General features: G+C 40.7%; 1 protein-coding gene across 2 annotated transcripts in view; it reads left to right on the forward strand.

Moving 5' to 3' along the window:
* The window catches only part of MEP1A (meprin A subunit alpha), a 41,752-nt gene extending 31,631 nt beyond the window's left edge, over positions 1-10,121 (forward strand). For both annotated transcript variants that reach the window (XM_033217382.1, XM_033217383.1), the window contains 5 exons: positions 1,338-1,553; positions 5,025-5,489; positions 6,495-6,668; positions 7,166-7,466; positions 9,309-10,121. In XM_033217382.1, the coding sequence (XP_033073273.1) occupies positions 1,338-1,553; positions 5,025-5,489; positions 6,495-6,668; positions 7,166-7,466; positions 9,309-9,465 (1,313 nt within the window). In that variant the 3' untranslated portion in view covers positions 9,466-10,121. The remainder of the gene's footprint in view (positions 1-1,337; positions 1,554-5,024; positions 5,490-6,494; positions 6,669-7,165; positions 7,467-9,308) is intronic.
* Positions 10,122-11,658: the final 1,537 nt, after the last annotated feature.

Here is an 11,658-nt window from a genome sequence, read left to right on the forward strand (position 1 = left end):
CATAGACATGAAGAGCTCAAAGGATCCCTTGGGAGGAACCCTCCCATTCAAAACTCACAGAAAAAAATACACACCTAGGTATTGGCAGAGCTGGGGATAATTCAGGCCTCCTGAGTTCTGGACTTGAATTATTTGACTCTCAATGAATGCTTCATAAAAGAATTCCTCAGTAAGAATTACCTAGAAACCTTTTTAACCTTGTGCACTCTTTTTTTTTTTTTTCTAACCCAGGCATTCAATATATAATTATAATTCAGAGATCTCAGGCAAGTTCAAATATTGAGAAGAAGCTACAAGGGAATATAATTTGCCCTGCTTTAATATTAAAGTTATTGTGATATTTTAAGCTTGGTGGGAGGCTTATTTAAACCATCATTGCTTGCTGCTGATATGAAAGGCAAGTGCCTCAGTGTGAGGCAGGATGAAGCTGGGAGCATCACGGAGCAACACTGGAGTACCCAGCACTATACTGTACACTTACTTTATTTTTATCTTGCGAAATGTTTTGATTGAAGCATTTTGATATGGAGTTGAGTGTTGGAACACAGGATAAAGAACTTCTTCACATGCAAGAATTTTTCATTGTGCTTGACTTTGACAAGTGTGTGGTTTATCAAACGGTACATTTGTTTAGCTGCTTGATTGTTTTTAGGGGAATGAGTTTTGAGGTATCTGAGTCAGGTAAACCCCATCTCTGGCACTAATGTAGACACTTTTCACCCTCTTCAGTGTCCTTCCAATGCCTTCCTTTACATTCAGGAGAAATTTCCATTTAGTCTCTAATGTGTCTGGAATAGCCCTTCTTATAATACAGTAAAGATTATTTTTTGCCACTGATTATTTTTGCCACCTAGTTATTAGGCTAGCAACAGGGGAAACTGAACCCTTATCATTGTCAATGTTTAAAACCAAATCCTAAACCTTTGAATTCCACAGTGTCTTATACAATGACGAGACCAACCCAACTCTTTTCCTTGGAATGAATCTCTAATTTAAACGACGAAATCAATGAGAAAAATAGAATTCATCTCACAGACACCAAATTCCATCAAACATTGCTTGAAGCCTGTGTTTCTTTAAGTCAGAGGTATACATTTCACAATCTTGGAACAAAGGCAATCAAACGCAACAGTGGAGAGAAAGCTTTAGCCAGTGACTAAGTCCATTGAGACAGATAATATTTGTTGACAAATGTCCTTCTTTTTATTTTCCTCTGAAGAGTTCTAGCTTTTGTTGCCTGGACAATGGCCATGGTTCACTATTTCACTTTGTTTGGGTGGACAGAACCCTCGGGTGTGGGAAGCCAGACGTGTGATGTCTGGGTGCTCTTTCCATAGGTGCCGGCTACTTCATGCAGTTCAGCACCAGCTCAGGGTCCGCGGAAGAGGCAGCCCTACTGGAGTCTCGGATTCTTTACCCAAAGAGGAAGCAACAGTGCCTGCAATTTTTCTATAAAATGACCGGAAGTCCTACAGACAGACTCATTGTCTGGATCAGGAGGGATGACAGCACAGGCAATGTTCGCAAGCTGGTAAAGGTGCAGACTTTTCAAGGTACTTAGAGGCATCCACACAAGGAATGGATTGGGTTAAAATCTGGGATCCTGCTTCTTCTCCTCCTTCCCTCTTTCTTCCTACTCCTCCTTCTTCTCTCTTGCCTCTTCCTTTTCCTCCACCCACTTCCTCCTCTTCTCAGAGCTTAACATAATGTATGGCATGTTTTAATTACTCTATGAATGTTTTAACCACTGAGAAATTAGAAGCAGTATCTTGGGCTTAGGTAGGGATGAAATATACTTTTGTAAGAAGCCAGTCAGAATATACAAATCCAGTTTTCACTAGAAATTTAGAGACAGCAAAGGCCAAGACTGAGAAAATGGATGGTTCAGGAATGGAGATAAGAAGGTAAAAGACCTGTGGGAATTGATGCTGCTGAAGAGAGAGTAGTTAAATAGTTGACCAGCTCATGCCTGGAATCCCAGTACTTCGGGAGGCCAAGGTGGGCGGATCACAAGGTCAGGAGATTGAGATCATCCTGGCCAATATGGTGAAACCCCGTCTCTACTAAAAATGCAAAAATTAGCTAGGCATGGTGATGCGCACGCGTGTAGTCCCAACTACTTGGGAAGCTGAGGCAGGAGAATTCCTGGAACCCGGGAGGCAGAGGTTGCAGTGAGCCAAGATTGCATCATTGCACTCTAGCCTGGCAACACAACAAGACTCCATCTAAAAAAAAAAAAAAAAAAAAGAAAAAGAAAAAAAGTTGACCATAGTTTTTTGCATCTGTTTCAGAAAAACAAATGATACCATTATTTAATATGCTGATGTAACTTGAAGCCTACTTGTGAAGTTGGTGGCAAATAAATCATTTGTATACGTTAACTTCCTATAATCACTTACATGTTCCTAAGTGTCACTTTGTATATTTACATAAGAAGGTCAACATGTAAATGATTACTGATAGAGAAACTTTTTGTTGAAAAGTAAGAAAGCTTGTCTCCCTTTTCCTAGTTATGAATGAACCACCACCACCACAAGAAAAGAAAGCAAATACTTTGCTTATAACCCTGATTTATGGCCAGATTATCCTAGCATCCAACTGCCTACCTTAGCATTTAATTTATCCATTGAAATGAGTCCAGAGAAAGGAATTATTTTTTATATATCTGCTGCTCTTGAAGGAGAAACCTTCCTTAGAGGTTACTTGTAAGAACAGGTGCCGAAATCGCCTATATCCAAGCCACTGTGTGGGCTGCCTGGGAACTCTACAAATCACAGTTTTGAGGGGCTCACTTTTCTGGTTGAAATTTATCATAGTTTACATGATGAAAGGATGACAGCTAGATACCCTTTAGGAGTTGAGGATGTGTTATGTTACCAAGGATTGTAAATATTTAATGAGAAAATGAGTTGGAGTTTCAATAGTATTGATGGGATCTGTTATCACTCACTTTCATCTAAAGCTAAAAGTGTTACTTCTAAGCATAAAACCAACCAAGCAAACATCCCATGGTTAATTATTTTCTTACACTGCTGTGCTTTGTGTTTCACTGAATTCAGAGTATGTCTGTGTAAGTTCCCTGGGAACACTGTATGAATGGGTTTTTAAAGTAGTCTGCTCCAATACTGGTTTGTCAAAGAAATTTTTCAAAAAGGTTAATTGAGTATCACTTAGTGTTGTTTATGTGATATTCAACCTAAGACATTTGCAACCAATTTGAATAGCTTTTAAGTTTTGCAAAATGTATATTTTGACCAAAACACTTACACACAAAATATGTCCATGTGCATATCTCTATATAATATATGTTACATACGTAATGCTTATATACAAACTTACATGAAAAATGTTTGCATGCAACTATGTGTATGTACACACACACGCACACACACACACATTTTTACTGAGGCTAGGACTTCCTTATAGATGGCAATTCTGAACTAACAGGGATTAAATTTGTCTCAAACAATCTTAGTAGCGTTATTGCCTGACTGATTTAGGGCAGCCCTGTAGAAGCATATAAACGAAACCTTCTTAATAATTTCACAGATGAATCTCTGCCTATATAGTATAGTCTCTTGGGTCTCCTTCCCAGTACCAAATTCCATCTCAACCTCATTTTGACATCCTATATTAAGAAAAAACAAAGCAGGTACTTGTCGGCAAGAACGGAATCCTATTCTCTTGACAGAATTCCCGTGATTCTATTACCTGCTGGATAAATAGTTCAAATCCTATATCTCTGTTCCTATTCCTAGACTTTATGGCACCTATTGCCCTTCAAGTCCATGTGTCTTCCAGTAGGCTGCAGTGCTCTGCCCAGGAGACGGCAGCTACCTAGATTTGTATGTTACAGAGGTGGTCGTGTGCTTTCTCTAGCTCTCTCCTATGTTCCCATGTAACCTAACCACACAGACCATAATCAGCTCCACCCTAGGAAACAGAACATTGTTAGACCTGTCCCTTGAAGTTGTCCTTAAAGAGAATGGCCTGAAAACAAAGGGAGATTAAAGGTCTTTTCCATTTCAGGGAAAATATAGTTCTGTAAGTAGATTTCTGGTTAAAAGACACAGAAGAAGGAAAAAAGACACTCATCTGTAGGAACTCAGTTTGGCCAACATGACTCCCACTTGGAAGCATTTTTCCTCTCCTCTTCAAGCCCAACTCTAGGGAATATCCTGTGCAAAAATACCAATGTAGGTGCATCTCTTTGGGGAATTGAGTTGCTCTGCTTTTGCAGTTTCCTCTCTCCAGTATCCCCAAGCTCCTGTCTGGCTTTGTATGCTGTTCAACGGAGGATCCCATGTTCTAGAACAGCCTTCTCACCATCTTTCCTCAGCTCCTAATTCAAAAGTCCCACTTCTAGTTCTTGCTCAGAGAAAAAGCAAGTAGACCTAATCTTTATTAGAATGTGAATTTCTAGACAAGAGTACTCTCTTTGGATTACTTCGCTCCCCTACATGGTGGACTTTCAGATAATATAAGGAAGAGGAAAAAGTCTAGATGTTGGAGAGGGAGTCAGTTTCAAGTAGGGAAGACCCAGTTAGTCCTACAAGGTATTATCTGCTCTTCAGCATTCCTTATAGCTCTCTGGCAACAAGTGACAGGTCAGACCATATGGAGTTACTATTTTTTGATTTTTGGCTTACAAAATGGCTATTTTATATGATTCAGCCTAACACTCGGGCTTTCATTGCTAACAGGGGTTACACTTGAAACCAGCCCACTCAGGAGCAAATCCAGGACCTGGATTCTTGTACTGATAGTGGAAAACAAATTCATGGTTAAGACTTGAATGTGAATTTTAAAATAAATCATAGTATTTTAAGAAACCATTTTTCCTTATTAGATATGTAACTTTGGAAAAGTTACTTAACCAGTTTGTAATAGTACCTATTTTATAGGGCTATTGTGAGGATTTGATGAGATCATTTATGGAAAGCACATGGCACTGTGCCAAACTCACAATAAGTACTCATTAAGTGTTGGCCACAATTCTCACCAGCCTTGTTCTCTGTCCTCAGGAGATGATGACCGTAATTGGAAAATTGCCCATGTGGTGCTCAAAGAGGAACAGAAGTTTCGCTACCTTTTCCAGGGCACAAAAGGCGACCCTCAGAACTCAACTGGGGGAATTTACCTGGATGACATCACTCTAACAGAAACCCCTTGCCCCACAGGGGTCTGGACAGTCCAGAATTTCTCCCAAGTCTTGGAGAACACCAGCAAAGGGGACAAGCTTCAGAGCCCTCGATTCTACAATTCAGAGGGATACGGTTTTGGGTTAACTTTATACCCCCATGGCAGAGAAAACTCTGGCTACCTGAGACTTGCTTTCCACATGTGCAGTGGGGAGAACGATGCTATCCTGGAGTGGCCAGTAGAAAACAGACAGGTGATAATTACCGTCCTCGACCAGGAGCCTGATGTCAGGAACAGGATGTCCTCAAGCATGGTGTTCACTACCTCCAAGTTGCATACGTCTCCAGGTGGGTGGTGTCAGCATAAATAAGAACTACTCCTCTACCCAGAAAGGCCCACAGATGTGATTCTGTTGTGCAAGAAAGACTAACGTTCCCCTCACATTGTCTCCTTGGGAATACCAATAACATAGTTGTATTGGAATTCCAAGTTAAGATTTTCAGTGCCATGATATACCCCTTCCCTTTCCTAAATTCACTCATCAAACATCTGTTGAGGGCTTACCATGTGCCAAACTCTGTGCTAGGTACTTAGAATACAAGTGAATCAGGTGGTCCCTGCCTCATTGAGCTCATTGTGATTGAGGAAACAGATACTGCTAATCATTTATCAAATACTCAGAACTTGCTAGGCTCTGTGCAGAGCTAATGTACTTACTCCTAAAATAGTACTCAATGTTACTATGTTCATGAAATAAACTTACATCAGTAAAGAAATGGGCGAACTTTTTTTTTTTTTTTGAGATGGAGTCTCGCTCTGTCACCCAGACTGGAGTGTAATGGGCAATCTCAGCTCACTGCAACCTCCACCTACCAGCTTCAAGCAATTCTCCTGTTTCAGACTCCCGAGTAGAGACGGGGTTTCACCGTGTTGCCCAGGCTGGTCTTGAACTCCTGAGCTCAGGCAATGCACCCCGCCTCGGCCTCCCAAAGTGCTGGGATTACAGGCATGAGCCACCGTGCCCTGCATTATTATTATTATTTTTTTCAAAAGAGAAGACCTAAGCCTTAGAAGAAAGAAGTCGTAGCTGTCCCTCTCTTTTCATTAAGAAAGTCACTCAGTAGCAGACAACAGATCACTCAGAGCTGTGATTCTCTACCTCTCCCATCTTTCAATTCTGAATTGCAGTTCTCCTGGAAAGAGTATATAGCCTAATTTTTTTTCCAACACGGTTGGTTTTTTTTTTTTTTTTTTTTTTTCTGATTTGCAAAGCCCTGTATCCTTATCAAAGACAAACTGGAAAGTGAAGTCTAAAGAGGTAATGTGATTTTGTGTTACCTACAACTTTGCAGTGATAAATGACACTGTCATCTGGGACAGGCCGTCCAGGGTAGGAACCTATCATACAGACTGTGATTGTTTTAGAAGCATCGACTTTGGCTGGAGTAGTTTCATCTCCCACCAAATGCTGAAAAGGAGGAGTTTCCTGAAAAATGATGATCTCATCATGTTTGTGGACTTTGAAGGTACTTTTGTTGGTCTTCCTGAGTAAATAATCCTATGCTCTTGGCACTCTACTAATTTTATCCTGATTTTAAAGCACACGTGGAGGGTGGGGATGAGGTTAAGAAAAATGTGTTGTAGGAGAACCACATTTTATTCAATTGGTCAAGGACTCACATCTTTATTTTAACTGTCCTTGAAAGAAACTGAAATATTAGTGTCATCTTTCTGATAATTTTATCAGAGGTAACAGTTCACTGATTTCAATTTAGTTTCCATCAGTCTATCCATGCTAACTTTATGCTTCATTTTGCAAATTCAATAAATAAAAATGTGACTGGATTACTTTAAAATAAAAATAGCTAATACTGTGGGAATCAGCTGGATTCAAAGCCACTTTTTCATGTCACTAAGGGTGATGGGAGATAGAAGCAGGCTGGGGAACTTTCACCAGAAGTGGGAGTTAATTGTAGTCAGTTACTAATCCTGGATCTTCCTCATGACCCTCTATTTCCTGAAGATATCACCCACCTCAGCCAGACTGAAGTTCCTACTAAAGGCAAAAGACTGAGCCCCCAAGGCCTTATTCTCCAAGACCAGGAGCAGCAGGTCTCCAAAGAAGGTTCGGGAAAGGCCATGTTAGAGGAAGCGCTACCTGTCAGCCTGAGCCAGGGGCAGCCCAGCCGACAGAAGCGGTCAGTGGAGAACACAGGCCCCCTGGAGGATCATAACTGGCCACAGTACTTCAGAGACCCATGTGACCCAAACCCTTGCCAAAATGATGGCGTCTGTGTGAACGTGAAGGGGATGGCGAGCTGCAGGTAGGCTCTGTGACCGGGGAGACAGGCAGGCCAGCAGACCTGGGCCGCATGCATGCTTACCCCTGGTAAAGGGTGCTGTTTGCAGAGTAGGGCGAAGACTACCTCAGATGATCAACTGGATCCTTGACTCTAAAAGGTGTGCCCTGGATTCATGGGCTTATGCTGCCAGGACAGAGGTGTCCCAGGTCTCCTTGTCTCTTGACTTCCACCCCTTTTTCTCCTCTGGGGTATTATCAACAGCATCTTGGATGTTGTTGGAATTTCTAACTCTAACAACATCCAAGATGGCTTCTAGCCTAGGGACTTTCTACTCCATGACAGTGGGTCTCAAGACGAAGCTTAAATCTTTGCTGACTACAGATGTTATTATTAGTTCCTAATGATTATTAGTTCTATAGTCTGTCATTTACACAGTGCTATTATTACAGTTATATTTTCAATAATAGTAGTAAGAACACCTGATATTTCTGACCCCTTGTTATGCATCATGTAGTCTCCTGAGCATCTTCCACACATGATCTAAATTCATTCTCACTGCCACCTCTGACATAAGGGCTCTTCTTATCCCTATTTAATGTATCAAGAAGTTGAAGCTTAGAAAGATTAAGTAATTTATTAAAATGTACCCAGATGGAAAATGCTGAAGGTGGGACTTGCATCTAGGTCTGTCTGGCAGCACAGTTTGCTATATTTAATAGTTATTTTTATAATGTTTGCTTGCATGAAACCCTAAAAACTGTTTTACAAAAGGAGGTATGTGATGACAGAAGTAGCAGTTCCATTTGAACAGTAGTAGATGTAGGAACTATTCTGCCTGCCTCAAAAATTTACATTTCTTCTGAGTTCTTTTTAGTTTCCATATTTTTTTTTCTTTTTGTAGCTTTTATTTTGAAATAATTTTAGACTTACAGATACAATGCAAAAATACTACAGAGGCTTTCTCTGTACCATTCACCCAGCTTTCCCTAATGCTAGCATATTACTCAAACAGTAGTACAATTAGCATAGCCAACAAGTGAACATTGGTACAATGCTAGTAAATAAATTTCAGGCCTTATTCAGCTCTTCCCAACTTTCCCACTAATGTTCTTTCTCTGTTTCAGGATCCAATTACAGATCTCATGTTATATTTAGCTTTTATGTCTCCTGTCTCCTAATCCCCTCCAATCTGGGACAATTCCTCAGTTCTTTCTTGTCTTTCATTACCTTGACACTTTTGAAGATCATTAAGAAACAAAACTAAGGGCTGTCCATTGTGTGCTTACTCTGTGTCAAATACCTTGATAAGTACAGTGTCCTCATTATCTCATGTGACCCTCAGGGCAACCTCATGAGATAGTGACAATACACTAACCTTACAGTAACATTTTATTTGATATTATTTATAAGTTTCCAAGCTACCACTGATGCTCTAAGTCAGACTGTATCTGGGGAATTTCCTTTATAGCTTATATTCTCAGCCAGTGTCAGGCAATGTATTCCTTTAGCGTCTCAGACCTTCCTCCTGAATCCTTGGTGGCTGAGAATCCTGGATCTGGAGGCATACCTCTTGGGATTAAATTTCAAGTGTGAAACGCTTAGTAACAATGTGACCTTGAGCAAATTATTTAACCTTCCTGTAAGATGAAGATGATGAGAACGGCCAAGTAGTAGCCTCCACCTCAAAGGGTTGTTGCAGAGTTAAATTAGTTGGCTCATACACAGCACTTGAAATGAGACCAGGCACCACGTGGACCTGCTCAGTGAGTATTTGCCGTTTTTATTGCTGTGGAGATGAGTTTTGCTAGGAGACACCTGAGGCCTGGGTAGTTCCCACTCTCCCTTCATGTCCTTTTCCCTCAGGTGCATCTCTGGATCCGCTTTCTTCTACACAGGGGAGCGCTGTCAGGCCATGCAAGTGCACGGTAGTGTCCTGGGCGTGGTGATCGGAGGCACAGCTGGCATGATCTTCTTGACCTTCTCCATCATTGCCATCCTTTCCCAAAGGCCAAGGAAGTGACCTCCCTGCTGGCATTGACCAGACCACAGCAGCACCTCCTCCATGCAGGCCTTACCTTCCCATGATCAGTGCAGTTTGGGGGAGCTTTTTTATCAGCCTTGCTTTGGATAGGACCTCCAAGGACTAAGGCCTCCAGCCCCATAGGTGACCCTTGTCATGTTTCTGCCCCACATAATCCTGTTACCTTGCTATGTGCTCTTAATGTATCTAGTGTGTCCTGTGACAACACTCATCACACTTCATTGTAAATCACTTGTTTGACTGACTGTCTTTCCTATAGACTGTAAGCTCCATGAGGGCAGGCACATGTTGTTCTCATTGACTATGCTGGTCCCAGTGCCTAGATGCATGGCCGGCACATTGTGGGCACTCAACAATGGTTGAATGAATAAAACAAGAAATGAATGAATAACTAAGATGTAGAAACTCTCATTTATATTGCAGATCAAATATATATGATGAAATTCATATGTTGAATATGTTAGAATCAAATGCTCATTTTTCATTAGACACAGTGGTGTCATTCTCTTTTAAGATCTTGTTAAAGATTTCAAATAAAGGTTCTTCTGGGCAACCAGACTTCACAGCATTTGCTTTCCTCTGAAATTCTAAGAGAAGGCCTTTAATAAATTTAATAAATATTGAGTTAGCACCTTCTTTGTATCTGGTATTGTATGTAAGTGTGGGTGTGCATGTGTGTGTTGAAGGGTGGGGGTGTTCAAAAGCTCTTTCCCAGATCTTTTAAGTTTAATAGTATATTTTATAGCTATTTATGTACAACATTATCATATTAACAAACTGAAGGTATCAGGGAACTTTAAAGAAATATTTTTAGATATGCTTTCTTTCCATAGTTCCTAAGGAGATAAAATCTGGCTGGGGCAAGGAAGTTCCAAGATAGATCAAGTTCCAAGATAGATAGATAGAAAAAAAAAAAAAAAAGCGAAAGTTTCTATACCCAATCAGCAAAGAGTCAACTCTGAAAGTTTAATAAAAGAGAAGCTTTTAAGGGTTCTGAGTGGTCCTTTAAGTTATCAGGCTTTGTAAGTAGAGATTTTATGACAATTTTGTAGAGTTAAAATGCACTGGAAACAAAATGAGAGATTAACAAGAGTTTCTTTAATGCAAAGGTATAAGAACAGTTTGTAGCAAGTGAAAACAGCACCCCTGAGGGCAATAACTCTCAAACTTGAGGTACATCCATATCCCAGGGAGGGCTGAGTAAAACAGATTACAGGGCCCCATCCCCAGAGTTTCTGGGTCAGTAGATCTAGGGTGGGATCTAAGAATGCACATTCTTAAATATGCCAGGATCTAACAAGATATAAGAATGTGCCAGAATCTAATAAGTTCCTGGTCCATGCTGTTACTGCTACTGACTCCCCCACAAACCCCACCTCCCTTCACCTTGAGAACCACTACTCTAATGGATAGAAAACATGTCTAGAAGCCAAGCATCCTGCCTGCAGGTTTGGATTGCCCATCCAGCTAGCTGGGTAATTTTAGTAAGAAATCATTTAAGCTCTTGATCTTAGTTTACTAACTTGTCAAATGGAAATAATAGCTGACTATCTCCTTCCACATGACTTTACCACCGTCAGAGTAGCAGAATAATACAATGGGATAATGAATATGAACCTATCTTAGAGTTTAATATGCATGAAAATATTACTATTCAATGTTCAGACTAGATAGGAAACTATCCTGTCACCAGCCCAATTGTATTATCTCCAAAGACCAGATTGGAAATGGATTCCAGCTTTGTTTCTCGCTGTGCTTCACATTCCTGCAAACCCTCCACTAACCTCACAGTTAGGCCTAAAGAAAGCTGTGCCCTTAACACTCTGCTCAGTATCTGACCTCAGAAGTGAACTCTAGGCTTAGTTGCTGCTGCTGCTGTTATTTTCCTTTTGTTTTATTAAAAGGAGCATGCTGTGGCCCATCTCACGTGGAAAGGCCCCAAGCCCAAACCAACGACAACATTTCTTAAATACATGAGTTTCTCTCTGGAGGTAGCAGAAGCTCAAATTTCAAAGATAACGTAGCATTTTCATCTAGTACTGCAAATTAAAACTGCTAGGTCAAAATAATAATAAGGAGGTACCAGAATGGGGGGAAAGCATGTTGATATTTATTTCTCTCTAGATGCTCATCCAGCACCATGCCTACTATCTGTGTTCATCAGTTTTGGTG

The sequence above is a fragment of the Trachypithecus francoisi genome, unplaced genomic scaffold, assembly GCF_009764315.1.
Source record: "Trachypithecus francoisi isolate TF-2019V2 unplaced genomic scaffold, Tfra_2.0 Lachesis_group10, whole genome shotgun sequence".
NCBI lineage: Eukaryota > Metazoa > Chordata > Mammalia > Primates > Cercopithecidae > Trachypithecus > Trachypithecus francoisi.